The sequence below is a fragment of the Mesoplodon bidens genome, assembly GCF_964165515.1.
Source record: "Mesoplodon bidens genome assembly, chromosome: 4".
Classification (NCBI taxonomy): Eukaryota; Metazoa; Chordata; class Mammalia; order Artiodactyla; family Ziphiidae; genus Mesoplodon; species Mesoplodon bidens.
The window spans coordinates 144,493,477-144,521,143 of record NC_138160.1 but is presented as its reverse complement, the minus strand read 5'-3'; the positions used below and the strand labels follow the sequence as shown (position 1 = coordinate 144,521,143).

The window sequence follows — 27,667 nt, the reverse complement described above, 5'->3', positions numbered from 1 at the left end:
GTAACCGGCATCCCCCGCCCTGTCCACCCTGGAGCTGAGATGGAAATAAGGCCCTGGCATGGGCAAGTCAGAGCATCGGGCAGGGACATCTAACCAGTGACGGGACAGATAGTGGGAAGAGAGAGGACTGGTCAGGGAAATTTCAGAAGGTGCCAGCCCTACTGAGCCCTCGGGGAGAGGGCACAGCAACCAGCCTGAGGGGCATCAAGTGCTTGGCCCCAGAGGGGAGCCTTGGGCGGGGAAGGGCACCTGGGACAGAGGCCGGTGGGCCCTGCAGCCTCTGGAGGTATTTGGCCCTGATCTGAAGGGCAGGGCTGGGCTCTGAAAGGATCTTTGGCTATAGAGGGGGGATTGGAGGAGCGGGGGGAGGCCCGAGTGGGGCCAGTGAGAGAGGAATGCCCAAGGGAACGAGGCCAGAGGGAAGCAGGAGCCCTTCGCAGCTGAGGACAGGTGCTGCGCCCTGGCTTAGGTCTTGGGGCTGGACAGAGGGGCCCAGTGTATCTGCGCTGCCCCACGCCCAGGACCGGGCAGTCACCTGCATCTGGCTGGGTGGTAGCGGGTGCCAGCCCATGTTACAGAGGCCACCGTGGCCAGCACCCCATGCCCCGCCTCGGGCTTCCACGGCCACACGGATGCGGCCAGTGCTGCCACCCCCCACCTTCAGCTCACACCCTCTCCTTCCTCCACAGCCCCACTCCGCAGCGCCGGCCTGTGTCCAGCATGCACCCCCCAGGCCGGCCCCCAGCAGTGAGGGGCCCCACCCCGGGGCCCCCCCTGATTCCTGTGCCGGTGGGGGCAGCAGCCTCCTTCTCAGCGCCCCCCATCCCATCCCGGCCTGGACCCCACCCCAGCGTGTTTGCCAACAATGACCCCTTCTCAGCCCCGCCTCAGATCCCATCTCGGCCAGCTCGGATTCCACCCGGCATCCCCCCCGGAGTGCCCAGGTAAGGCTGGACTCCCTCGCTGCCTGCCACCTAGAGCCACCAGCCTGCGCCCTGCGGGGAGCGGAGGAGTCACTGGCATCCCCATTGGGCCAGTGGGGAAACTGAGACTCAGAGAGGCCAAATTCACAGAGTGGTGAAGTCAGGGTGACTCCCAGGCTCTTAGGCCTGTCCTCTTCGTGAGCAAATGGGCCCGCCATGTAGCTTGGGTCCCCTCCCACGGGGCCCCTTCTTCCGGTTTTGACCTGTTCCCTTTCTGAGGATACACACGTCAGTCACTGCCCGCCCCGGCCCTGCCTCTCCCCACCCTGCAGGCCAGGGTCTTTCCTCCCCGCTTCTCCTGTAAGTAACCTGAGGTCCAGGGCGGGCGGGGGACTTGCCCAAGGTCACAGAGCAAGGGAGTAATGGCGGGGGTACTGATGTCCAGGCTTGGCACACTCCTTTCAAGCACCCAAGCAGCCTTTAGAGGAGCAGCCGGCTTCGGCCAGCAGCCTGGGGCAGCGGTGGTGGGGCCTGGGTCCTCCTCCTTGCCCTGCTTCCGGCCTCAACTGCCCTCTCCCCTTCCCCGTGTCTCTATTCTCTTTGCAGCAGAAGACCCCCTGCTACGCCCAGCCGGCCCACCATTATCCGCCCAGCCGAGCCATCCCTGCTCGACTAGGCTGCGGGCGGCATGTTCTCAGGGGTCCTCGAGCAGGACCCTCGGTGCAGGAGCTTCGGTGGTCCGGGCCCATCCACCGCCACCCCTGGCCCTCCAGTCCCCACGCGGGACCAGGCTCCCTGCAGGCAGCCCCTGACTCTTCCCTAACCCTGGCCCCAGCCAGGGGCTGGCCTGGCCCCCATCCCCAGCTGGACACAGCACTGAATGGAGGGGCCCTGTAGCCCCAGGACGAGGGGAGCCGGGGTGTTGCACTTTGGGGGATGGGGTCTCAGCAGAGGAGGCAGCTGCGTCCTGAGTGCCATCTTGAATGAGGGGTCCAGGCTGGGGTGGCGGTGCTCACCCAGGGGCTTCTCTGGCCAGGAAAGCCTGAGTAGGCCAGGCCTTATAGAAACGGCACCGAGGGTGTCCATACCCCCAGTCCTTGCTGGGGCACAAGGAGTGTGTCTGCTTCTCAGCAGTGGGAGCTCCCAGCGGCGAGCCAGGCCCAGTGGGCCCAGCGCTACCTGCCCGCCCAAGTTGTACATATTCCTTCCTTGGCCGTATTAACCGCACGGCCCAGCCTCAGCTGCCGGAGGTGCCTTTCCCAGGTCTGGAATACTCGGCCTGGCCAACCTCGCTGTCTCCTCCCTGGGCCATCTCCTCCTCCTGGGTACCCGGGGCAGCCTGGGCTCAGGGCTGAGTGGGTGGGGAAGCTTCGGAGGCCTCTGGGCTCCCACTCAGGCCTCCCCCACGGGTCGGGCCCAGGTGGCCTCTCTGTGAGCAGACCTTCTCGCTCGCTCGGTTTGACCACTGTAAGTGCCTGCACTCTGTATCCTATTAATAAACTAAAATAAAGGGAAGACGCTTCTGGTGGCTGCTGTGTGGGCCTTTTATGTTGACCTTCAGGCTGAGGACGGGGGCTGCTGGCCTTCCCTCTTCCCCCTCCCACCTGCCCCCCAAACGGCACTGCTCTTGGGGAGAGGGTTCAGTTCTGGAGGGGAGAGCTTTTACTTTCCCTAACACTTCAGGAGTAGGAGCAGACATTCACGCAGCCACACACACAGGCCTGGCTGTCCCCCCACCTGCACCCCAGACGGCACTGGTAATAGAGGCCAGAACGGGGGCCTGCGGCAGGCGTCGCAGTTACTGAGGGGAGAGGGCCTCCTGGCCCTGCGCCCCAGACTGTGCCACATTCAGGCCCCCTGCCCACCCCCAGTCTCCTGAGGACTTTCCCCAGAGGTCCCCTTCGCCCTCTTCGGGGCACAGGCCTTCCAGCCCAGCCGGGGACACAGTTAAACTTTGCTTTTTCTGATTTTTCTCTTGTGCCCAGGCGACCACCTCCATCGGCTCCTGCCCGACCTTTCTTCTGAGCTTCGTGGGAGACCCCTCCCGCCTGCCTGGCTGCCCCCTTGGGGGCAGGTCTGTCCCGGCTGGTGTCCCTGAGCCCCAATCACCAGGCTCTGTGATTTTTCTGACCATAATTTATTGACTCTGGTGCCCAGGCCAGACTGCCCTTTGTTCCATCAGGCTCCTGTGCAGGCTTTGGCTGAGGCCACCCCTCAGCCCTGTCTGGGGCCCCTGCAGGGACAGCGGGAGGGGCAGGTGGTCTCGGAGGCCCCGCTCCTGGAGTTCTGTTACCAGACCTCACACCCAGCCTGCCCCCAGCTGGGCCGAGGGGCCGGGCCCCTTCCTGTCAATAAAGTGACTGTTCTCTCAAGAACACTGCGGCCACGTCTCCTTCCCGGCCCCTAGCACGAGCAGGCCACCCCCAGCAGTAGCACAGGCCTCAGGTGGAGCCACGAGGAGAAGAAGCCATGGCATCCCACAGCAGCAAGCCCCTTCCTACCGGGACCTGGCTTGGAGGGTCAGTGGGGAAGGGAAGGGGGAGTTTGCTTCCTGGGCCCCGTCTGCACCGCATAGGGCTGGTGCAGGCTGGAAGACTCCGGCTAAGGCACGTTACAGTAGGGGACACAGGCAGGGCCAGAAAACCCAAGGGTTGCATTCGAACGCTGCAGTGCCCCCCATGCACAATTCCCGGGTGCTAAGCCACCCCTCCTGGAGCGCCCACGTCTGCAAGCCAGCTGGTATTCCCTACCCGGCCCCTGAAGAGAGGAGATGCAGGACGGACCCACACCTCAGCCCCAAACTGCACAACCTCCCCTCCCCTAGGAAACTAAGCTGGGGAAGGGACACCCCCCCGACCAAGTCTCACACGCATGCGGCTTGCTGCTCTTCCTTTTGCCTGTTCTTCCATGGCAGCAGGCTACGTAGGCACGGGCCGCTTGTCTTGAAAGAAGCGCTTGAGCGTGCAGACTTGCAGCACAGCCACGAGCAGCAACACGGCCACGTTCACGGCCGACCAGAAGTTGACCCGCTCCAGGTTGCCCTCTTGAAGGTTGCGGTCACGTGCCTCAAAGGCCCGCAGCAGAGTCAGCATTTGGATGCTGCGCTCAAGCCGGATCCTCATGGTCTCGATGGACTCCTATGGCACAGAGGGAGAAGCAGGTCAAGGTTTTGTCCTGCAGAATGGGGTGAAAGTTCATGTTTGGGGGGAGAGGGGGAGACAGCTGAGAGCACAGACTCAGTGGCCAGGCTGCCTGAGTCTAAATCCCTCTGCCACTCAATGGCTGTGTGACCGTAAGCAAGTAAATAACCTCTCTGGGCCTCAGTTTCCTCCTCAGAATTAAACCTCAGAGTTGCCATGAGAATTGAATGCCTAATTTTTTTTTTTGGCCGTGCCACATGGCTTGCAGGACCTTGGTTCCCCAACAAGGGATCAAACCCCGGCCCCTGGCAGTGGAAGCTTGGACTCCTAGCCACTGGACTGCCGGGGAAATTCCTGAATGCCTAATTAAGTATAAAGAACATATTAGTGATTAATAAATAGCAGTAGGTGAAGCCAGACTGCTTGGGTTCAAATATTGGCTCTGTCTGTTGCTGGCTGTGTGGCCTTAGAAGAGTTACTTAGCCATCTTGTGCATCATTTTCCTCAACTGTAAAATGGGGGTAGGGCTTCCCTGGTGGCGCAGTGGTTGGGAGTCCGCCTGCCGATGCAGGGGACGCAGGTTCGTGCCCCGGTCCGGGAAGATCCCACATGCCGCGGAGCGGCTGGGTCCGTGAGCCATGGCCGCTGGGCCTGCGCGTCCGGAGCCTGTGCTCCACGGCGGGAGAGGCCACGACGGTGAGAGGCCCGTGTACGCCCCCCCAAAAAAAATGGGGGATAATTAGAGCACACTCCCTATATATAAGGTGGTTATGGAGATTTAATGAGTTATTTAAGCCCTTAGAACAAGGTTTACACCTAGAAATGTTCTACTGTTACTAGGTTGGGGGCACCAGTATGTAGGAAAGGCAGGGTCAGGCCAAGGCGGACCCCAGTCAAGGTGAGAGGGTAGGGTCCAATGCCAGAGATCTGGGAGGAGTGGCCCCAGCTTGGCCTGGGCGCACCTTTATGTCCTCCATCTTGACATCCAGCATCTCCTCGGGCTCCACAGCCTCTGCCCAACCCTCCACCTCCTCATCATCCTGCAGGCTGTCAAAGATGAGTTCAAAGAACACCAGCTTCTCTGAGATGGTGCTGAAGGAGTTGTCAAAGCACAGCTTGTAATCCCCGGCCTCCGTGGGCTCCACCCTGGGCAGACAGATACACAGACATGACCCTGAGTGGCCGGCCAGCCAGACTTTTCAAGGCAGGCAGGGTGGTAACCCGAGGCCGCTGGTGAGGGGCAGGGCTGTAACTGAACCTGGGCAGCCAACAGGACTTAACTCACGTGTGCACACCGTCTGCCTTGCGAGACTCACTGACCAGCAGCACTCCCTGAGGGCTCTCCAGAGTGAAATCCACGTCCAGCCCAGCACCTCCGATCACCTGGGGGGCAGGTAAGAGCGGGTGGAGGGCTAGGGGTAGGCCAAGGGCACCTGCCAGAGAAGGCCAGGGCTCGGCCGACCCGCACAGACCCGTACCGACCACCACCAGGGGCCTACCTGTGCTCCGACACCTACACCTGCAAGCCAGTCCCGCCCCTCTCCCGTGCTTCTGGCCGCGCCCCTTGCCTTGACTCCGCCCCCATTGATTTGATGGCCTCAGGACCGGCTCTTTTATCTGGTCACGCCCCCCCAGAGACCACGTCCCGGCTTGGCCACACCCCAAATGAGATGACGGAGCCCAGCAGGTTGGCCACGCCCTTTCTTGTACAGCATTCTGGTCTCGCAACTCCCGCAATCGACCAAACCCTTTTGGCCACGCCCACCCGCGAGGGTCCTGCCTTCTGAAGGGCTCCCTCGTTCTCCCGATGGCCCCGCCTCCCCGCTGCCCCCCTCTAGCCCCGCTTTCTGCCATTATTCCCATCCCTTCCGCTCCCACGCGCTGTCCCCGCCCCCTCCGCCTAGCTCTCCCTGGCTCCGCCCCCGCGCTCCTACGCACGGGCTCCTCCTCCTTCCCTCTTCAATGCATGCAGTGCTTGGTCTGTATGGCCACGCCCTCTCTCCCTGGCTCCGCTCGCTCTACGGCCCGGGACACTCTACCTGGTACTCAGTCTCAAGGCTTGCGTTGGCCGGCGCGGACTGATAGAAACATTGCTTCCGCCCCGCAGGCAGTAGGAACGTGAACTCGCCGTCCTGGATCGGCGGGGGCCCTGCCCCTCCCACCCCCACTGGCGGCAATAGTAGCCACAGGGCCAAGGCTAAGGCCGCGCCGGCCGCCATCATCCGGGTCACCCTCTGGTCTGCTAATAGGTCGCGGTTCCTTTAAAGAGTTAGCCCTGCCCCCTCTGCTACACGGCGTGGCTCATTGGCAGCCGCTTCTGCCCGTTGTCCGAAGCCCGCGGAGCCCGGAGTGAAGGACCCCCTGAGAGCATAGCTGCCCGAATGAATGACTGATGCGCCTGAAAACACTCGACTTTCTACAGGCTTTTTCTTTGCAAAGCTTGCACTTCTAGTCTCAAATGCTGGTGGGGGGGCAAAAGTACAAAAATAAGACACGATGGCACATTTTTCTCAGGCAAAAGTTAAGACAACTGTAGTGGAGGTGGCCAGGTCCTTCCTGCGGTTTTCCCAGAGTACCCCGCGCGCTACGACGATTGTGCGATCCAGCCTGGGTGTAGCGGATCGGAAATAGAGGCAGGGCATGGCCCTGCACGCGACCCGTAGGGCTCGTCTAAAAAGGCTCAGCTAGAGTGGGCGGAGAACCTTTTATGTTAACGTGGGGGGCAACTTGTGACAGGTCTGCGAGTTTGGTCCCAGGTCGGATGCCTCACCGCTCATTCCTTGGCGCCTTAGAACCGTCACTTTATCAGTTTCCTCGTTTGTGAATTAGAAGTGATGAGAATTGAGATGAGGCCTGGTTTATAGTGAGCGCCCCGCATTTCTTGCATATAGTTAGCACGGCGGCTTGGCCCCGCCCTGCACCCCAATGGTCTCAAACTCGAGGGCTTTGAAGTGGCCCAGGGTAAGAAGAATGACAGCCGAGGTGCTTCGCGTCAGAAGAGAAGAGCGGAGAAGAGACTGTGGGTTTGGGAGGCAGGTTGTCTAGTTCAAAGCACGCCTCACGCTTTACTTGAGGCATCACTCTGCTGGGCCTCACTTTTCTCATCCATAAAAGGGGTACGGGGACTTCCCTGGTGGCTCAGTGGTTAAGACTCGGTGCTCCCAGTGCAGGGGGCCCGGGTTCCATCCCTGGTCAGGGAACTAGATCCCACGTGCATGCTGCAACTAAGAGTTCGCGTGCGGCAACTAAGGAGCCCGCCTGCTGCAACTAAGACCTGGCGCAACCAGATAAATATTTAAAGAAAAGGCCGGGGGGGGGTGATACTAGTCCTAGTTCACTGGGCTGTTGTGAAGATTAAGTGAGATGCTTGTTTAGTGCATGGCATATCATAGGCCCTCAGTAAATATTATCCGTTATATTCCAGGTTTATCGCCCTTCCTTGGGCATGCCGCCAATTAACCTCTCCCTCAGTCTGGCTTAGAGGATTTGGAGGCGACCTAAGCAGATAAGCAAAGATGTCGCTGGAGAAATGGACTTTGGTGATTCCATCTAAACATAAGAAAAATGTTCAGATGGAAATTTTGAGTCTTTCAAGAAAGGCCTGAGAGAGGTTGGCAGGTGGTGGCAGTTACTCTTCGAATACAGCTGGTGGCTGTCAACTGTTTCTGGCGTTTGGAGAGCTTGGGGAAGTAACACTTTGTAATGTCAAAGTTTATGTATGGTCACGCTTCGTACTCCTTTTCGTTCCAAGTTTGTCTATCATTCAGACTCACTACTTGGACATTTTGAAGTAGTTGTGGAGAATGAGTGATAACTTTTTTTTTTAATGAGATGAATTTCACATTGCATTAGATTAATAATTTTAAGTGAACAACCCAGTGGAGTGGCATTTAGTATATTCACAATGTTGTGCAGCCACTATTTCTACCCACTTCCAAAACATTTCATCAGCCTAGAAGGAAACCCTGTACCCATTAAGCAATTATTCCTCATTCCCCCTTCACCCCAGCTTCTGGCAACCAATCTTCCTCTATGGAATTAGCAATTCTGGACATTCCATATAAATGGGATGTGTGACTGTTTGTGTATGGCTTCTTTCACTTAGCATGTTTTTAATATTCATCATAATATCAGTATTTAATTCCTTTTTATAGCTGAGTAGTATTCCATTGTGTGGGTATCTGCTGGACACTTGGGTTGTTTCCACCTTTTGGCTGTTGTGAGTAGTGCTGCTAAGAACATGTGTATTTTGAGTATCTGCCTTCAGTTCTTTACAGTGTATTCCTAGGAGTGAAATTGCTGGGTCATATGGTAATTCTGTGCTTAACTATTTGAGTAACTGCCAAACTTTCCCACAGTGGCTGCACCATTTTACATTCCCACCAACCATGTACGAGGGTCCCAATTTTTCCACATCCTCATCAACACTTGTTATTTTCTATTTTATTTTTAGTATGTCCCTCCTAATGGATGTGAAGTGGTATCTCATAGTGGTTTGTTTGTTTCTTTTTGGGGGATCAAGCCATTTTATTGAGGGGCATCGGGGGAGGGCCTTAGAGCTGGGAGGACAGTGATAACTGACATCCTTCTCCCGGCCCTGGGATCTCCTCAGCTTCGCAGTCTCTGAAAGCTCATAGTGATTTTGTTTTTTTGGGTTTTTTGGCTGTGCCACACAGCTTGTGGGATCTCAGTTCCCCGACCAGGAATTGAACCCTGGCCACGACAGGGAAAGCCCGGAATCCTAACCACTAGGCCACCAGGGAACTCCTGAAAGCTCATAGTGGTTTTGATTTGCATTTTCCTAATGATATTGAGCATCCTTCATGTGCTCATTGGCCACTTATGTATCTTCTTTGGAAAAATGTTTGTTCAAGTCTTTTGTACATTTTAAAATTGGGGTGGTGTTGATTCATATATTATGGAATGGAAAAGGAAGAAAGAAAAACAATGAAAAACCTCTCCCACTCTTTGCCAGTCTCTGCTGGGGCACATCAATACTTCACCTGGGTGTTTATAACTCTGCCTTAGTCTTCTCTTCCTGTTTGCACCAAGCCTAGAAATCAGCCAGAGATGAAAGAGTAGGGTCTTCTTAGTTCTTTTCTGAGCATTTGTCCTGCCCTGGGCATGCACATTGCTTTCTAAGTTACCCAGTGTGTATGGGTGCTTTTGAATGCCTTAATTACCCAAAGAAACTCTCACCCCAGCTTTTCCTCCCAGCTTTTGGTATGTCAATTGTGCCCCAGAGAACTGTGGGTTCTTCCTTTGCCTTACAGTGTTTTCCAAGAATGTGTTCTGAGTTAAACAGACAAGCACCTTGAGGCAGTCCCTCAGGTAACCCCCAGACATCTTTTTTTTTTTTTTTTTTTTTTGCGGTACGCGGGCCTCTCACTGTTGTGGCCTCTCCCATTGCGCAGCACAGGCTCCAGACGTGCAGGCCCAGCAGCCATGGCTCACAGGCCCAGCCGCTCTGCGGCATGTGGGATCTTCCAGGACCGGGGCATGAACCCGTGTCCCCTGCATCGGCCGGTGGACTCCCAACCACTGTGCCACCAGGGAAGCCCAACCCCCAGACACCTTAGAACAGACACACACGACACTGTGAGAACGAGGGCTGCTCTGCTCCCTTAGAAACTGGGGACCAGGGCCCTACACTGCACTTGAAGACACAGGCTGCTGTCTTCAAGTCCTCCACTGGAGATGACGAAGGGCAGGGAAGACACCACAAAAAGCTTTCCTGCCATGATCAAGTTGCCTCTTCTTGATTCAGCATTTCCTTGGTTGGCATAAACATTTAGCTGTTTTCCAGAGTTTGGATAAAGTTAATTCTTACCACTTTTGCTCAGTTGGTCGATGTTTTGATGGAGGTACAGGTCCGTGGAGCTACCAGCTCCGCCATTTTCACTGTTGTCTGGTGTGAATGGGTGATTCTTGTTTCCCTCAATTAAACAAACCCCGCCCCCAAGTATTCAACAAAATGTACTGAGTGACACTGTGAATAAAACAGACAATGTCCTCATGGAGCTGTGATCCCAGTGCTGCTCCACTAAATGATTTCAGGTAGTCAGAGGCACCGAGAAGTAAGTGCTAGGTGGGTAGGTGGGGATGGTTCATTTCACCTGGATGGAGTCGGAGAGCTTCCCCAAGAAGGTGGCATTGAAGCTCAGGTTTGAAATAGAAGGGAGAAGAGGCAAGCAGAAAAGAACAGTGCTCTGAGGTCAAAGGCTCTCAGAGAATTCAAGAGGCAGAAGGGAGATGAGGGTGGACTGGGTGAGAGGAGTAGCCAGAGAAGAGATGGGAGCCTTCGGCAGAGGCCACATCATACAGAGTCCCTCTTCCATTTGTAATGTTGGCCTGGAATCTTAGCCTGGGGTTCTTATAACCATGGGGAGTTGGCAGACTGGCTTCTGGAGGTCAGGGATCCCCTGAAATTATAACCAAAAGATTACAAGACCATGTGCTGGGCAGACTCACTAGTTGGACATTTTGAAGTAGTTGTGTTTGTTTGCCCCACCAGAGCTGTTCTCTACCATTCCCTGTACTGCTTCGCAGTGGGAGGCGGGGAGCTGATATCTACACACCGGGTCAACTTGGCTTCCTTTTCCTCTTATTTCCAGTTGGGTTCAGCCCTGGTAGGATATCTGAGGGCCGAAGGAAAGGAAAGTCTAGATATCTATTCCCTGGCTCCTACCCTGTTGGTCTGCACCTTTCCACCAAAGCCTGTAACTCCAGCTCTCTCCAGGTTCCAGAACTGTTTTCTCCTCAGCAACTTCAGGCCTGGCTGCTAACAGTTCCCTGACCCCAGGGAGTCACCATCCGTCATTGCTTTCCCTTCACCCTGCCCATGACTCCTCAGTCCTGTCTCTTAAGGGCATAATCTGTGTGTCAGCTGACCAATACAGTTATGTGTGGCTATTTCTGAATTCAAAATTCCAGGTTATAGGGACTTCCCTGGTGGCGCAGTGGTTAAGAATCCACCTGCCAATGCAGGGGACAAGGATTTGAGCCCTGGTCTAGGAAGATCCCACATGCTGCAGAGCAACTAAGCCTGTGTGCCACAACTACTGAGCCTGCGCTCTAGAGCCCACAAGCCACAACTAGTGAGCCCGCGCTCCACAACTACTGAAGCCCACGCGCCTAGAGCGCGTGCTCCGCAACAAGAGAAGCCACTGCAATGAGAAGCCCGCGCACCACAACGAAGAGTAGCCCCCGCTCGCCGCAACTAGAGAAAGCCCGCGTGCAGCAATGAAGACCCAATGCAGCCAAAAAAGTAAATAATAAATTAAAAAAAAAAAGAAGCTAGGAAAAGAAGAGCCAATTAAACACATGGTAACTGGAAGAAGGAACAAAATAATGAAATAGCAAACTGAAAATAGAGAAAAACAACAAAGCCAAAAGTTGGTACTTGGAAAAGATTAATAAAACTGATTAACCCCTAGCAAAGCTAATCAAGAAAAAAAGAGAAAAAACACAAATTTCTATTATCAGGGATGAAAGAGGAGACATCACTACAAACCCCACAGATACTAAAAGCCTAACAAGGGAATATAAACAGGCTTATAGCAATAAGTTTGATAAGTTAAATGAAATGGACAAGCATGAAAATACAAGCATGCTAGTTGCAATCAAAGAAAATTACAAGGTACTATGGCAGGATTCAGCAAAGGCATTTTTCTAAGTCCAGAGGAATCTGGAAAGATTTCCTAAAAATGGCATTTAAACTGAGACCTGAAGCAGAAGTGGGATTTAACCAGGTCTATAGAATTGTGTTCCAGGCAGGGATGATGGAACACATGCAAAGGCCCTGAGGTTGAAATGAGCTTTGTGTATCCAAAGAAAAAAGTCCACTCTAATGGCCCTTTTTAGTATTTGGCAACTACATGCTTACATCCTTCCTGGGTGTAAACCTCCAGGTGGACCTACCTGCTGGACTTGACCAGAAATGTTTGGAGACCAAAGCAAATCTGGTAAGACAGACCTTTGGAAGTTTCTGGGCTATCAACAGGAGGCAATTTATGCTGCAAACAATGTCATTTCCTCAGTTCGGGAGCTAGTGTTTCCTTTCACCTGGCTGGTGGAGCTCCTGAGGCTTTTCTCCCCTGTGGCCTCACACTGAGAACACTCACACTACACTAGGCATTGCACTTCATGACATGAATTCTTTGGAGCTAGTGTCCACTACTCTTAGCCCCATTCTTCAGAGCAGCAAGCTGAGGCTTCCAGGAAGGACCTTGTCTTGCCTGAGGTCACAGAGGCCAAGCCCTAACCACCATGCCCTACCAACTTCCACCCAACATGTTTCAACTTCAGCACTGATTGGGCCACATTTTGTGACTTGGGCCTGGGTTTCCCAAAAAACCCATGTTCCTCGTGCTTTCTCATGCCCAGGAGTTCTCAGGGGAAAAACAAAAAACCAAAAAAAACTACGCACTGGACCACCTCATTCATTTTTCCCCTCCCATCTGCCGAACCTTGGCCCCTAAGGAACAGTGAGGTGCCAGGGTCTGATGTGCGTCCGTGGAAGGGGTGGGGAGGGGAGAGAGTCCCTTTCAGCGCCCAAGTGTGTGTGTGCAACTTCCTGCCAATGAGGAAACACTCGGCTCAAATCAGCCCTGGTTCTTCTTTCCTTGCTCTGGCCTCACAGGAGGAGCTGGCTGTGAGCCGTGGGCCGCGCTGGTCTCAGCCAGATTTCCCGGCCAAACGCAGGAGGAGAGATGCCCTGGACCGTCCTGCTCTTTGCAGCCGGTGAGCCTGGTGCCCCTGTGCCACCCCTGCTCCGCTCCCTCCACCTCCCCAACCTTGCCTCTGCTGGGGGGTGGCAGGGAGGGTGTGTGTGTGCAGAAACCAGGAGCTGGAGAAGCTGAGCCCTGACCGATTTGCCCCAGAGCCTTGGAAATGCCCCAGGAGCACGTCCCGTCTCATTATCCCCACCCACATCAAGGGTATCAGAAATGCCACCCCACCAGAGACAGCAGTGCCCACGCCCCATGACTCAGCCCTACTTGACCTCTGCAGGCTCCTACCTCCAGGGCTGGGGCAACAGGAGAATCTGCTGGGGGCTCAGAGGGTGGGGCGGGAAAGCTAGATAAGGGAAGGCTTGTGTCGACCTCACCTGAGCCAGGCACTCTGCTCGGGAGCCTGTGAGCAGCTGGGGAGACACTGGTCCCTCCTGCAGGATGTCGTGCCCCCAAATCATATTCTTCACCACAGCCTGGAAAACAAGATAGAACCCCTCTGCCCTCCCCTGCTCCCCTCAGTCACCCTCCCTCCTGCCACCCAGGCTCCTTGAACACACCATACCCCTTCCAGCCTGTGGCCTTTGCCCCAGACTGCCCCTCTACCTGGAATGCTCGCCCCCAGCTCTTCCTGTGCCGTGTCTCCATGGAAGCCCTCTGTGGCTACCCTACCACCCTTGCCTCCCTGAGAAAGTCAGCCCCGCCCCGGGGCAGGCATACCTTATCTGTCCATCTATCTGTCTATCTCGTCAGCTGCTCTGTCCCCAACACCTAAACAGGGCCTGGCACGTAGTCAATGCTGTTGATCGAAGTAGTACAAGTATAACTGCGCTGCTGTGTAACATCCACGGCTATTATAATAAAATGACTCAAATGCAGCCATCTCTCACCACGCGCTGGGCACTCCTACCCCTTCAATATCACAGTAGCATAGGGATGACTAGCCTCCAGTTGTACATGAGAGCCAAGGCCCAGATAGGGTGAGCCACTTGCCCAAGGCTACACAGCCAGGCTGGCCTCTGCTCTAACCACCAAGACAGCCTCCCCTATCTTGCTTCGCAGGCTCCTTGGCTATCCCAGCGCCATCCATCACGCTGGTGCCCCCACATCCCAGCAGCCAGGAGGACCCCATCCACATCTCATGCATGGCCCCCAGGGATTTCCCGGGGGCGAATTTCACACTGTATCAAGGGGAGGAGGTGGTGCAGCTCCTGCAGGCCCCCGCGGACCAGCTCAAGGTCATCTTCAACCTGAGTGGTGGCAGCAGGGAGGTTCCAGGGGGACCATTCCGCTGCCAGTATGGCGTGCTCGGCGAGCACAGGCAGCCTCAACTGTCGAACCTCAGTGAGCCCATGCACGTCTCCTTCCCAGGTAAGGCCCTCCCATCATTCCTCACTGCCCCGGGCTCCATTTTCTCACCGCCGAGGCTTTGTAGGTGCTGTTCCCTCCACCTGGAAGTCATCACAGGACGAGCCACCTCTTCCAACTTGCCAGGACTCTCTCACTTTTCCTTGTTTAATCCTCACAGTCACCCCATGCAATGGGTACAGCCATTCTCCCCATTTTCCAGATAAGGAAACTGAGGCACAAGAGATGAAGAGACTGGCCCAGGTCACCCAGCCAGCAGGTGGCAGAGTGTTAAACCTGGCATGCGTTCACCCTTCCTGAAATCCAGGCGTTAAACCTGCATTCTCTCCTGCACCCTCCCTTGAGCACCTGCTATGTACCAGGCACTGTCCTTGGCACTGCAGGTTCAGCAGTGAATGAAACAAAGTCCCTGATGCCTCACAGTTGACATTCCGAGGGATAGGGACAGACGATAAATAAGGAGTTTGGTAAACATTCAGTCTGCCAACAGGGGACAAGGAAAGTGGCAGGGATGAAATATAGCCTGGTGAAGAGATGAAATATAGCCCTGGCAGTGAAAGCACCAAGTCCTAACCACTGGACTGCCAGGGAATTCCCAAGGGTGTCATTTTAAATAGAGAGGAGAGTGGCCAAGGAAGGCCTCTCTGAGGAGGAAACGTTTGAGCAAAGACCTGAGGGATGAAGAGTCAGCCACGTGAGTGTCGGGGGCAGGAGTGTTCCAGGCAGAGAAAGCAGGCTGTGCAAAGGCCCTGAGGCTGGAGCGTGCCTGGTGTGTTTGAGAGACATAGAGGCGCCCCATACGGCTGAAGCATAGTGAGCAAGGGGGAAAGGTGGGGGCAGCGGGGAGGTGACGAGGATTGTGCAGGGTCTTGTGGCTGCAGCAAGGACTCTGGCTTTTCGTCTGAGTGAGACAGAAGCCCTGGGAGGGCTGATGTCTTCCTCTGGTCTTTCCAGGAGAGGGGACTGGGCCTGGGCTCTGGATCAAGGAGCCGGAGGGAAGGAGGAGCCTCTGGGTGGAGCCTCTGCTTCACCATCAGTCAGAATTTTCCTGCTGCAAAGAGAACTTTGTTGCCAGCAGAGGCCCACAGGCTGTGATGACAGAACAGTCTCTGTGTCCTTCCCCGGCCTCAAGTTCCACAATCAAAGGCCCCCTTCTCTCACCTTGGTCCTGTGGTCTCAGAGTGGGGAGGTGACACCCCTCCTGCCCCAGGTGAATGAATGAACAAGGGCTAACACTGAGAACACCAAGTGTGTGCCTCTCCTCCCCTCCTGGCTAGTTCCTGACCTCCACTGGGATCAGGGCATCTCCTGCTGGCTTCCCCCTCTCTCCAGGGAGGGTCAGCCGAATCTTTTGCAGAGACATTAACTGGAGCTGGCACTTCATGCTTTTGTGGCTGACCTCTATGTGGGCCTCAGGGTCCACCATGTGGCTGGGGGTGGGTGTTGTCTGACCCCCTATTACCCAGCCAGCAGGACTCTTCAGGCCACAAGTAACTGAAAACTTGACTCAAATTGGCTTCAGTGACAAAAGGGGATTTGTTGGTTCACTGAACAGTGCTGACTTCAGGCACGGCTGGATCCAGGTGCTCACTGATGTCAGGAATCATGTGCCACTTCTCAGCTCTGCTTTCTTCTGTGTCTTATTCTCAGGCAGGCCCTCCCTCTCAGGGTGTCAGAATTGTACCTTGGAGCCCCAGGTGTATATCCTACCAGCTTTGTAACGCTGACCTGAGGAGTAAACCTCTCTTCCCAGTGGTCTAGCCAAAGTCCAGAAATTACTTCCATTGGCTCAGCTTAGGCAACATGCCCCTCCCTGAACCAATCAGGTTGGCCAGGGGGAGGGAATATGCTAATTGGCCAGAAACAGGTTTGCTAGATCCCCAGGGTCTAGCAACACCCAAACCAAATGGAGGAATGACAGGAGTCCCACCTTCTCCCTGCAACCCCACAGTTCCATGACCTGCCCAATCTCTCTTTTCCCATCTTCCTCTAGTGCCCACCTGGATCCTGGCACTCTCCTTGAGCCTGGCTGGAGCCTTCCTCCTCCTCGCTGGGCTGGTGACCATTGCGTTGGTCGTCAGGAAAGGTAAAGGCAGGCAGAGAAATTATATCCCACCAGAACTTGTATATGCACTCCCACTCACACCCATTTTTAGGAGCATGGTTGGAAGTTCTTACTACAAAGGTTTAGCAGTGAAGGACCCTCCAGAATTTCAATGATGGTGGTGGGCAGGGGCAATTTATATATGTATATATACATGTGTATGTGTGTATATATATAAATTGTTGTAAAATATACATGACATAAAATTTACCATTTTAACCCTTTTAAAAAAATTATTTTTTTGGCCACGCTGCGCAACTCGTGGGATCTTAGTTCCCCGACCAGGGATCAAACCCGGGCCCTGGCAGTGAAAGTGGATCGCCTGGGAATTCCTTTATTTTTAAAACTATTTGTAAATTTTTAATTTTTTTCATTTTAACCCTTTTTAAGTGTCCAGTTCAGCAGCATTAAGTATAGTCACTTTGTTGTACAACCATTGCCACCATCCATCTCCAGAACTCTTTCATCTTCCCAAACTGCAACTGTCCCCTTTAAACACCGACTCCCCGTTCTCCCTTCCCACAGCCCCTGGCACCACTGAACTCAGTCTTTAAAAAAAAAATAAAGCAGGAATCCCCTGGTGGTCCAGTGGTTTGGACTCCGTGCTTTCACTGCAGGGGGCATGGGTTCTATCACTGCTCGGGGAACTAAGACCTCGCAAGCCGCATGGCGTGGACTTAAAAAAAAAACCCCAACAATTTTACATGCTTGTACCTTGTTTGAGGTTTTTACCAACATACACTGATCATGAAATTGGGGGGGGAGTGTCTTCAGTAGCTCCCCTGTTGAGTGGGAAATTTGCCAGCGAAGAAGGAAAGGCTGGGCTACAAATGTATGTGGGCCTTTTGGTTTCTTGGCTTTTTGCAACCAGGATGCAACCAGGACTAAAATCTAACAGACGCTTTTTTTTCTCTCCCAGTTAAAGTAAAAAACTTGCAGAAGAAACGGTGAGACCATCCCTGGAGACCCTCAGAGGGTGGTTTTGGGGAAAGAAAACTCAGTCCCAAGGCAGGAGTTCCTGGTGGCCATTAAAGACTCTGATAGCTGGCTGGGTTCTGGGGGAAGAAGGGTCCTTCTAGGGCTCCACCCCAAACAGCGTCTTCTGGTGGGAGGCTGGCTTAATAGAAACAGGTGCTATTCAGGAAGCACCTACAGTGTGCCCAGCGTTGTGCTGCGGGACTCTGGACCCTGAGCTCACGTGATCCTCGTGGCAGCGCTGGAAGCAGGCACTAGGAATGGCCCCATTTTACAGATGAGACTGAGGCTTCCTCGCATCCCTTTATGGCCAGTTGCCAAAATTTGCTAAGTAATCATTCTAGAAATCCACAATTGTGGGAGAGGCGAGTGGTGCCCCTGGGGTTGTGCAGTGCCCAACTTGTAGCCTGTAGACAGTGGCCCTGGTTCTTGGGCATCAGAATCTACTGGCTCCAGCCTCGGTTTCTCCCCTCTGAGAGAGGGGTGGACACCGTGCTGCCTAATGGCAGAGAACTAGCAGTAGCCCCGGTGATGGAATCCTGACTTCACCTGGCTGTGGGGCTCCCGCGAGAGAATTTCCATCTGAGGGGATTCAGGGAATATGCGGAGGTGGGGTTGGGAGGAAGGGCCAAGTCTGACCAGGGCTACCCGGAATGAGCCTCCTGCCTGAGACAAGTCATCACTTTCTCCTGAAACCCTCTGCAGGGAGCGAGAATCCTGCTGGGCCCAGGTTAACTTCGCCACCACAGGTCTGTGCCTCCCCATTCCTGTCCCTCACCGGGGCAGGGTCATTGCCTCAAAATGCCATTGGGTCTCACTACTAGTTACTGAGCCCCTTCCACAGCTGCTCACTTCCCTTAGAGTTGAGAACCCACGCTCTTTCTCCCCCATCCCCTGCCATTTCCCGACCAGGTTCACCTTTTTTTTTTTTTTTTTTTTTTGGTGTGAACAGCTTTCACCTCTTATCTCTCCTTGCCTTTCACTCATTCTGCCCTCTGCCTAGAATACTTTTCCTCCCTGTGGTCTGTCTAAAGGTCGCCTCCTTCGGGAAGCCTTCCCTGACTTCCTAGGTAGGATCTACTCTTTCTACTTACATGCCCTCAGAGCCCTGTCGTTCCTCTTAGCCCTCAGTAGAAACACAATTAAGTAATCATTGCATGCTTGGGTGTGTGACACTCACCTCCGCCACTGGATTATCAGCTCCAAGGGGGTGGGGAACTGCATCTGTTCTGTCCACCATCAGGGCACTGGGCTTTCACAGTGCCTGGCACCGTCCTTAAGTGGAGCCCCACTTGTGGTCCAGAATGTGCTGTTCTGCTGGCTTCCACTGGGGGTGGGGAGAGGGAGCCAGCCAGTGAAGTGCGATGCCCAGGAAGGGGCTCCAAGCAGAGAAAACTCCATTCTCTGTACTCCTTTCACTGTCTCACTATTTATTGAGCACCCCGACTATGTGCTAAGGTCTGGGGGCTCCCAGGATAACCAAGACAGAGGTGGTTTCTGTCCACAAGCCCATACTCCGGTGGGGAAACAGCCCATGGGGGGCTGGACCCTGTCTGGGCTAGGAGGGTAGTCCCCAGAGGAAGTGGTGTTGAATCAGAGACCTATAGGGGGGAGCAGGGAGTAGCTGGGTGAAGAGTGGGCAACCCAGGGTGGGGGAGGAGCCGAGAGGTGTTCTGGAAAGTGGGAGTGGAGATGAGGCACCATTTTCCTGGAGGGCAGCCAGAGGTCCCTGAGGGAGGGTTCTGAGCAGTGGGAGGACACAGTTCAATTTGTAGCTCTGCACAGTTCACCCTGTAGAATGGGCTGGAAGGGGGCAAAGAGGATGAGGGGTGATGGACCTTACGCCCTTCCTCATGGTTGACTTGGGGCCTGTGGGCTTGTGGGGAGGGCCTGGGGAGGGCGGTGAGCAGGAAATCTGAACCGGTCCCCATCCTGGTCTTCTCTTTCTGTTGCAGACATGTCCTTCGATAACTCCCTGTTTACCATCTCCGTAAGTCGTCCTGTTTCTCGGTCCCTATTTTCTGCTGATTGTCCTGACCATGGGAAGCTTGGGGCTGCCACCAGGCTGGTTGACCTGTTTGTCCCTGAGCTTCTGGGGTCTGGGAAAAGCCCAGAATCACTGAGCAGGGTTTGTTTGTGAGCTGAGAGTCGGCACTTGAATATTCCAGGGGATTGGAGGTAGGCACGTTGTCCAGGCCTTCATGGGACAGTGGGCAGGCCCCTGGTTGTCAGCACTGCCTTTGCACTCAGAATGGTGACAAGGGACTCAGGGTGACCTGGTGGCTTCTTTGGGGTTATGGAGCCTTGGGATAATCTGGTGCACACTGTGGTTCACTCCTGGTATAAAGAAAAGCCTTCTTTTGTGTTCAGTTTCAGGAACTTCAGCTTAGCTGTCCCAGACATGCGTCTCCCTTTCAAGGGGGAGGGTCTCAACCCCCATTCCCACCCCCACTCCCCACCCCCTGCTTAGCAAGGGGTGTTGCTCCCCCAGATCACACAGTGTCCTGGCTGGGATTTGAACCCAGGTCTATGGGACTCCTCTACACAGCTGCATCTTGTGATGGCCTTGGGGTACTTATTATTATTAGTTTACTAAATTAGAGATATCCGATCCCTGGACATGATGGATCAAGAAAATGTCCAGCTAGGGGAATTCCCTGGTGGTCCAGTGGTTGGGACTCCACACTTCCACTGCAGGGGGCCTGGGTTTGATCCCTGGTGGGAAAAACTAAGATCCCACATGCCATGCGGCATGGCCCGGCCAAAAAAAGAAAAGAAAAGAAAAGAAAATGTCCAGCTAGCTCTTCTCCGTGCAGAGAGGGGTACAGGTCTGGGGTGCAGGTGGTCCCCCTTGAGGCGGCCTCAGAAGTTCCATTTGTGTAAGTGGACGCTTTGGGACTTCAGTCAGGGAGCTTGGGGTGGAGTCAGTCTGCTTGGGGCACCATGGTGGGGAGCGGGGTGGGGGGAGGTTTGGATAGGTTCAACATAGCCTTCCTGGGCATCTGGACAAGAACAAGATGAGGCCCTACATCCCTCAGAGCTTCTTAATTCTACAGGGGGAGACAGACAATGCCACGTGGGGTAGGAGTGACCAGGAAGCTCACTTAGATGGGAGATCCGGGAGGTCTCTGAGATTAGCGACAAGCAGGAGGTAGCTGCGGAGGATTGATCCAGGCTCAGGACACGTTCTTGGCACGGCCCAGTAGGGGTGCAGCGGAGTGAGGAGTAGAGAGGAGAGCCGCGCGGAACTTTGACTTGACTTTGACCCCAAGTGAAGGGTGAGCCGTGAAAGGTTCAGAGCAGAGGTGGGACTTGACCTGATCTATGTGCTCACGGGCGCCCTCTGGCGGCTTCGGGAAGGACAGACTGTGGGGGACCGTGGACGGACGGGAGCTCGGGGACCCGGCAATGGTTCAGGCGCCAGATGTGGCGGGTAGTTTGGTCCAGTGTGTTGGCAGCGGAGGTGGAAGAAGCGAACAGATGCAGGTCAGGTAGACTCAGGGGATGGGAAACACGGCGCTGATTTTGGAGTGGATGAGTGGGCCGAGGGAGAAGGAGGCGTGGCGGAGTTCCGGAGAGACAAGAGACAGGTCACCTCACCCAGTGCTGCCACAGAGCAGATGGAGACTGGCCCCCAGTCACTGGTATACAGATGGTGGGAAGGAAGGGGCTTGGCACCGGCCTGTCCAGCCCTCTGAGATCTCAGCTCAGGGAACAAATCCTGAGCTGTTAAGAAAAGCCTGGCAGGGTGGGGCAAGTTCTGAAACCTTCTGTGAGAAGTCACACCGCTCAAGGCACTAGCCTGGGGATTACTGCCTCCCCCGCACCGCCCCCCCCCCCTTTTTTTTTTGCGGTACGCGGGCTTCTCCCGTTGCGGAGCACAGGCTCCGGACATGCAGGCTCAGCGGCCATGGCTCACAGGCCCAGCCGCTCCGCGGTATGTGAGATCTTCCCGGACCGGGGCACGAACCCGTGTCCCCTGCATCGGCAGGCGGACTCTCAACCACTGCGCCACCAGGGAAGCCCATATCCTCACTCTTTTAAAAACAAATGACAGCATGCTAACCACACTGTTATGAACAATGCTTCTTTTCCTTGACAGTAAATTCTAGTGATCTTTGCTAGTTTTTAAAAAAATCATTGTAAAATAGACATAAAATTTACCATTTTAGTCATTTTTCAGTGTACAGTTCTGTGGCATTAAGTGTATTCATATTGTTGTACAACCATCACCACCATAATCCCCAGAACATTATCTTGCAAAACAAATCCTGTCCCGGGACTTCCCTGGCAGTCCAGTGGTTAAGACTCAGCACTTTCACTGCAGTGGCCTGGGTTCAATCCCTGGTTGTGGAACTAAGATTCCACAAGCCGCACGGTGTGGCCAGAAAAAATAAAACTCTGTCCCTATTAAACACCAACTCCCTGTGTCACCCCCACTGCAGGCCCTGGCACCCACCATTCTACTTTCTGTCGCTTCAATGGATTTGCCTATTCTGGATTTTACACAGAAATTATGCCATACAGTGTTCATATTTATGAGTTGTAGCCACCCCGGGGGGGTGTTGGCATTCTCCCCCATTGAACAAAAGGGGAAACTGAGGCACAAAGGGGGCGATCACACCCCTAGGGAGAGGGGGAGCTGCGATTCGATCCCAGGCTGTCTGGTTCCCTATTCAGCAGAGAGGAAGGCAGGACAAGACAGCAGGATCAGGGTGCTGAAGCTGTGTGTGTGTGGGGTGAGGTGAGACCCGATGGACTGGGGGAGTCTCGGGCTCAGAACATGGGGCAACCCGAGATCATGAAACCCCAAATCACCCGGTTCTCTATTTTTCCTCCACGGATAAAGAAAATGACTTCAGAAGAAGATGCAGCCACCCAGGATGCTCCCTCAGGCTCTGCTGTGACACCTGGCAACTCTGGGACCCGGAAGAGGCCCACCTCCACGTCATCCTCACCCGAGCCCCCGGAATTCAGCACATTCCGGGCCTGCTAGGGGAGCCCTTCCCTCTGTCTGCGTGCCCTCCGTTCAGCCCTCCCCCTTGAGCTGGCTGGGCTTTGTGGGGTCTCAGTTCCCTCCAGCTACTTTGAGGACTTCTGGCTGCTGCTTCCTCAGGGCAGTGAACAGAGGAAATGAAGGGGACCCCCTGGCCTTGGGACCCTCCTCGCAGAGGAGCAGGAGTGGGAGAGGGGATGCAAGCATCTGCCTGGAGGCTGGACAGAAAGCAGGAAGCCTCTCTGGATTGCCAGCTTTTCAGACCACCACGGAAGGAGCTGTTAGGATCCCTCAGCTGGGCCATTATGAAGTCTGAGCTCTCCACACACCCCTCTGCTTTCCTTCATCCCATGCATAACATGGTGTGGACACCATGCACACTGTCCCATGCAAAAACCCAATAACACCTGACTTGGGTTTTTGGAGCATAGGGTACCTGGGGGTTATATTCTATGTGCCCTGCTGGCATGCCTAAGTTATTAATTATAATGCTTGGAGCTGTTCCCAAGGCCTCTGTGGAGTGTAATCCTTCAAGCCCAGGACCTCTGGGGTCCAATCACTGATTGCAGGGTTGGGGGGAGGGGGCAGTACCCCTCAACTGCATGCAGTCAGGGTGGTGTATGGGGAGGCCCATGGGGGTGTAGGGAGGGGGGCAGTGCCATGTGGGTTCTCTGCTAAAGTCCTTGCATTGGTGAGTACAGGAGGTGGAATGATGGAATGCTTGAGGAGAATGAGTAGTAAATGAGCAGGTCCAGGGACTTCCCCGCCGGACTAGTGGTTAAGACTCCTCCTTCCCAATGCAGGCGGCACGTGTTAGATCCCTGGTCCAGGAACTAAGGTCCCGCCAGCGGCACGGTGGGGCCTTAAAAAAAAAAAAAAAAAAGCAGGTCCCGGGAAGAGTGGCAGCTGGAGATGGCGGGCGGCCGCAAGCACCTTTGGAAGCCACCAAAGAGGTGAATGGGGCCTTGGGGCAGTGGAGGGGGGACTTGGAGGGAAGATGGGTGTGTGTATCTGTGTATTGAAAGGGGCACTAGGCCCTAATCTGCTGGATTCACTGGTCAGCCATCACTGCGGGAAGGGAGAGTGAGTTGGGGTGGGGGGGAAGGGGCTAAAAGAGAGGTCCAAGAATTTTTTTGTGGGGGCGAATACAGTGAAGGGCCAAGGATGGAGGAAGAGGGCACTGGGGGAAGCGGCTGGAGATGATGGGGAAGAGAGAAGGAGACGTTGAGTGCTCGGAGAGGGGGCACAGGTGACGTGCAGAGGCCAAGTCCATGCTCAAACTGCTTTTCCAGCGGGCGCACTGGGGGTGGAGCCACAGGCTGGGGCGCGTCCCTACATCCTGTCCCCGCCCCTCACTCCGGCCCTCCCCAAGAACCCAGAGCTTCACAAAGCGAGACCAGTGGTGGGGTGGGGAGCAGGACCGGTATAGGGGCGGGGCCTGTTCGCAGCGGGACCCCGCCCCTCAGTGAGCCGCCGTACAAAGCCTGGCGGGACCAGGGGCAGAGCCCAGCCTCAGGGGCGTGTTGGAGCCCGTCGGGCGTCTGGCCAGCTGCCGCCGTTCCCCTGGCTGGGGATCCACCTCACATAGCTCGGCCGCTTGCGCGGGGCGGGGCTCCGGCGTGTGTCCGCACGGCCGAGCACCGCCCTTTGACACGCGCTCCGGGCTGGGCAGCCGCACCACCTTACAAAGCGCGGCCATTCGGGCCGCGCCGGGTTGGGGGCGGGGCCCAGCCCTAGGGGCGTGTCCGCGCGGCCGAGCACCACTCCTGACGTACGCTCCCGCCCCCGCTGTTCCTGGGCCAAGGAGTCACCTCACAAAGCTGCGACCGCTAGCGCGCGGCGGGGCGGGGCGAGGCGGGGCCGGCCCCGCCCCCCAGCGTGCTTCCTCCCAGAGCCCAGGGCCGCCGGCAGGGGGCGCTGCGTCACGGGGCTGGACCGCAACGGCGGTGGCGGCGAGGCGGCGCGTGGCCATCAGGCGGCGCTACCTGGCTCGGCCTCGGCCTGTGCGGCGGCGGCGGCGGCGGCGGCGGTGGCAGCGGCGGCGGCCTGGGCCCGGGCGCGGCGGCGGCGGCGGCGGCGGCGGCGGCGGCGGCGGGGCCTGGAGCCGGATCTAAGATGGCAGGAACGGCGGCGGCGGCGGCGGCGGGGCCGGGCGTGGGCGGCCCGGGGGTGGCCGGCCCGGGTGTCACGGGGCCCTGCGGGGCCGTGTCCGTGTTCCCCGGCGCCCGCCTCCTCACTATCGGCGACGCGAACGGCGAGATCCAGCGGCACGCGGAGCAGCAGGCTCTGCGCCTCGAGGTGCGCGCCGGCCCGGACGCGGCGGGCATCGCCCTCTACAGCCGTGAGTACGGGGCCCCAGGGCCGGGCCGAGGGCCGGGCTGCGCGCGGGGGCTGCGCAGGAGGCCGGACGGGCGGGGGGCCCGGGGTGGACGGGACGCGGCCGCGGTGAGGGGCCCGGGGTCCCGAGGGTGAGGGTCCCTGATCCTTGGGGGCCTGGTGTGGGCTCCGTGGGGCCGGGCCGAGGGAGCTGAATGTGGGGGCCCCCGAGTGAGGGGTGTGGAGGAACGGTGTCAAAGGGGCAGAAAGAGAAAAGAGGGCGTGAGTGGTGGCCAGAGGTGAGGTGCCCCGAGTACAGAGGGAAGCGGGAAATGGGGGAGTAGCGAGGGCCCTGAGATTGGGAGGGGGTGGGCAGGAAGTGGGGGGCCGAGAGTGCAAAGTAAGAATTCGGAGGAAGCCGGGGGTGGGCGGGCTGGGTGGGAGGGGAGAGGGCCTGGGCGTGGGAGAGGTGGGAGTCTGTGGGCGGGTGTGGCCGCTCTAGCGGGGAGGAGGGAGCGGTGTGGGCAGCCTCTGGCTATCTCAGGGGACCCTATGGACTGCCAAGGACGGTTGGAAAGTGGTGCCCAGTCTGGGGGAGCCTGGAGCACCCTGTGCCACTCATCTGGAGGGCTTGGCGTTCCGGACCCCCGAGTGGGAAACTTCTAGATCTGGGGAGAGGGGTCCTGCGAGGGTGGTGCGAGCTGCTGTGTGTGCGCCTCGTGGAAACGTGGATAGGGAGGGCCCCTATCTGGACGCACAGCTCCGAAGTAAGAGGTAACACGGACTCCTCCCTCGCCACGGTCCTCCGATCTACCTTTTTGGGGATGTGAGAAGCTGGTTACATTTTCTGAAGCTAGTTTCAAAACTGATATTAAGGTGGGAAAAAAAAAATCACAAATGTGTTTGCCAAGGACCTCGCGTCTTTGTAGTTCATCCTTTTTCTTTCTCTTGTTACTCTTTCTTATCAGTTCTCTCTGGTCACGATTCCTCCTTCACATTTTTTTAAAATTAATTAATTAATTAATTGTTGGCAGTGTTGGGTCTTCATTGCTACGCGTGGGGTTTCTCTAGTTGTGGTGAGCGGGGGTTACTCTTCGTTTCGGTGCGTGGGCTTCTCATTGCGGTGGCTTCTCTTGCTGCAGAGCACTGGGCTCTAGGCGCACGGGCTTCAGTAGTTGTGGCACGTGGGCTCAGCAGTTGTGGCTCGCCAGCTGTAGAGCGCAGGCTCAGTAGTTGTAGCGCACGGGCTTAGTTGCTCCTCGGCATGTGGGATCTTCCCGGACCAGGGATCGAACCCGTGTCCCTCGCATTGGCAAACAGATTCTTAACCACTGCGCAGGGAAGTACCTCCTCCTTCATGTTTTGTTATTCTGTTACACTCAGCTTGGTCTCTCCAGATTTCTTGCACTGATGCTCTGTGGAGTCATTGAGGGGGCCTCTCCTGGCTTTGGCCTGTGTGAGTTTTTGCCACTTCGGGAACGGGGGTTTTCCGAAGGGAAGTGTGTGGAGCAGTTGGTTTCCACACAGGATTCTCCCCACACCTCAACTTGGAAAACCCAAAATAAAGGAGCTGTGCGTCTGTCCCCAGCGTCACACCTCTTTTTGCTGGGGCAGAGCTGGGTCTTCTTGGATCAGATGAGGAGAAAGAAGGGTATCCCCGGTGGGCATCAGAGCTCAGGACAGACACTTAAGCTTGGCAGGATCCCCCAGATCACAAGCATGGCCATTCATTCAACACACATTAATGGGATACAGAACAAAGAAGGGCAGTGTTTCTCAAACTAGGGTTCCAGGGCTGATCCGCAAAGGAGTTCCAGGGGAGGTGGTTTATCTTTGGTAAATAAACTTTTGATTTTAGAACACTTTTAGATTGATAGAATTACTAGGAAGATAATACAGAGCGTTCTCATATACTCTACACGTAGTCTCCTCTCTTTACATGTTTCTCCAGGAGAGTTTTTACTTTTGTGTTTTTGTTTTGTGGATCTACTCGGAATTGTTACTAGTTACAAAGGGAACACTTCCCTTTTTAGAGGTCATTCATAACTGAAGCGTTCGTCAAGAGGAGAAAGTCCATGTTTCTCAAACTGAGAGCCCCAGTCTGAAATTGTTTCAGACCCCTGATGATAAAGTCTCAGAGGTCTGAAATAATTTTTTCCTCTTTAGGCTCAAGTAACATTAGTGTGAGGTATTAGTGTAAAAGTATGGGTCCTGGAGTTGGCCAAAGCTGGTTGTATTAGTTTTCCAGGGTTGCCGTAACAAACTTGGTGGCTTAAACCAACGGGAATGTATTCTCTCATAGTTCATGGGCAGAAGTCCAAAATCAAGGTGTCGGCTGGGCCACACTCGCTCCACAGGCTCTAGAGGAAAACATCCTTTCTTACCTCTTCCAGCTTCCAGTGACTCCAGGTGTTGGTTGGCTGGAGGCCACAGAAATCCAGTCTCTGCCTCTGTCTTCACATGCCTGTTCCCCTGTGTCTCTGTGCCTTTTCCTGTAAGGTCACCTGTCGCTGGATTTAGGGCCCACCCTAAATCCAGGATTATCTTAGATCCTTAATTATTTCTGTAAAGACCCTTTTTCTAAGTAAAGTCATATCCACAGGTTCCGGGGGTTAGGGCTTAGACATATTTTGGGGGGCATCCACTACGTGGGCTAGACTGGTGCCCTGAGGGTAGTTTTGGGTGTCTGTGCCTCAGTTTCCTCGGCGGTAGAAAGGAGGTGATGACAGGACTGTGGCACAGCGTGTTTGCTCTATGAACGAACACTTCTTCTTTGGAGGCAGCGCCTGCTCCGGTGAAGGCCTGGTGATGGCCTCAGAGTTGGTTGGGTTACTGCTCAGGGTGGGGCAGCCCTGGTTCCTGAGCCAGCTCCGCCTGGGGAGCGTGGGCCTCCGGGGAAGAACTGCTCTGAAGTCTGCCGGGGGAGTGCAAAGTCCTGGATCAGAGATCAGGCCCGGCCTGCTGGGTGTGGAGGGCTGGCTGACGGTCCCCTGGAAAAAGGCAGAATGGTCCGGCCACTGAGGGGACTTAGGGGTGAACCATGCTGCTGCTGGGAGCTGTAGGCTTTCTCTTGGGATGAACTTCCATCCCTGGCTTCAGCATTTCCCCAACCT

At 55.6% G+C, this 27,667-nt stretch overlaps 4 protein-coding genes across 16 annotated transcripts in view; 3 read left to right on the top strand and 1 right to left on the bottom strand.

Moving 5' to 3' along the window:
• DNM2 (dynamin 2) overlaps nucleotides 1-3,298 on the top strand; it is a 101,613-nt gene extending 98,315 nt beyond the window's left edge. For 4 of the 9 annotated variants that reach the window (XM_081232126.1, XM_081232129.1, XM_081232125.1 and 1 more), the window contains 2 exons: nucleotides 690-944; nucleotides 1,530-2,451. In XM_081232126.1, coding sequence (XP_081088252.1) covers nucleotides 690-944; nucleotides 1,530-1,599 — 325 coding nt within the window. In that variant the 3' untranslated portion in view covers nucleotides 1,600-2,451. Of the gene's footprint in view, nucleotides 1-689; nucleotides 945-1,529; nucleotides 2,452-2,908 lie in introns of those variants that run through there. The other 5 variants (XM_081232132.1, XM_081232130.1, XM_081232131.1 and 2 more) reach the window with 2 other exon arrangements.
• On the bottom strand, nucleotides 3,044-6,383 carry TMED1 (transmembrane p24 trafficking protein 1). The gene is made up of 4 exons (XM_081232253.1): nucleotides 6,103-6,383; nucleotides 5,349-5,446; nucleotides 5,026-5,209; nucleotides 3,044-4,060 (listed from the first exon to the last, which is right to left on the bottom strand). The coding sequence occupies exons 1-4, from the start codon at nucleotides 6,283-6,285 to the stop codon at nucleotides 3,842-3,844; spliced, it is 684 nt and encodes a 227-aa protein (XP_081088379.1). The 5' UTR covers nucleotides 6,286-6,383; the 3' UTR covers nucleotides 3,044-3,841.
• Nucleotides 6,384-12,687: 6,304 nt separating this feature from the next.
• On the top strand, nucleotides 12,688-22,811 carry LOC308616130 (protein HIDE1). 2 transcript variants are annotated; one of them, XM_081232251.1, is made up of 7 exons: nucleotides 12,688-12,805; nucleotides 13,858-14,166; nucleotides 16,157-16,249; nucleotides 17,187-17,214; nucleotides 17,948-17,991; nucleotides 19,198-19,232; nucleotides 22,092-22,811. In XM_081232251.1, exons 1-7 carry the CDS (start codon nucleotides 12,775-12,777, stop codon nucleotides 22,236-22,238), a joined length of 687 nt encoding a protein of 228 aa, XP_081088377.1. In that variant the 5' UTR covers nucleotides 12,688-12,774; the 3' UTR covers nucleotides 22,239-22,811. The 2 variants fall into 2 exon arrangements, with proteins under 2 accessions (XP_081088377.1, XP_081088378.1); XM_081232252.1 differs by lacking the exons at nucleotides 17,187-17,214; nucleotides 17,948-17,991; nucleotides 19,198-19,232.
• Nucleotides 22,812-24,316: 1,505 nt separating this feature from the next.
• The window catches only part of CARM1 (coactivator associated arginine methyltransferase 1), a 41,465-nt gene continuing 38,114 nt past the window's right edge, over nucleotides 24,317-27,667 (top strand). For 2 of the 4 annotated variants that reach the window (XM_081232173.1, XM_081232172.1), the window contains exon 1: nucleotides 24,317-24,579. In XM_081232173.1, coding sequence (XP_081088299.1) covers nucleotides 24,354-24,579 — 226 coding nt within the window. In that variant the 5' untranslated portion in view covers nucleotides 24,317-24,353. The remainder of the gene's footprint in view (nucleotides 24,580-27,667) is intronic. The other 2 variants (XM_081232174.1, XM_081232175.1) reach the window with 2 other exon arrangements.

Excerpts from the sequence above, each read along its gene's own strand:
- TMED1 (XM_081232253.1), bottom strand. The coding sequence starts at position 6,285 with ATGATGGCGGCCGGCGCGGCCTTAGCCTTGGCCCTGTGGCTACTATTG. Across the intron at positions 5,447-6,102 it reads GCCTTGAGACTGAGTACCAG|GTGATCGGAGGTGCTGGGCT; the intron begins GTAGAGTGTCCC and ends CCTGCCCCCCAG. Across the intron at positions 5,210-5,348 it reads AAGGCAGACGGTGTGCACAC|GGTGGAGCCCACGGAGGCCG; the intron begins GTGAGTTAAGTC and ends CTGTCTGCCCAG.
- LOC308616130 (XM_081232251.1), top strand. The coding sequence starts at position 12,775 with ATGCCCTGGACCGTCCTGCTCTTTGCAGCCG. Across the intron at positions 14,167-16,156 it reads CATGCACGTCTCCTTCCCAG|TGCCCACCTGGATCCTGGCA; the intron begins GTAAGGCCCTCC and ends ATCTTCCTCTAG. Across the intron at positions 17,992-19,197 it reads GGTTAACTTCGCCACCACAG|ACATGTCCTTCGATAACTCC; the intron begins GTCTGTGCCTCC and ends TTTCTGTTGCAG.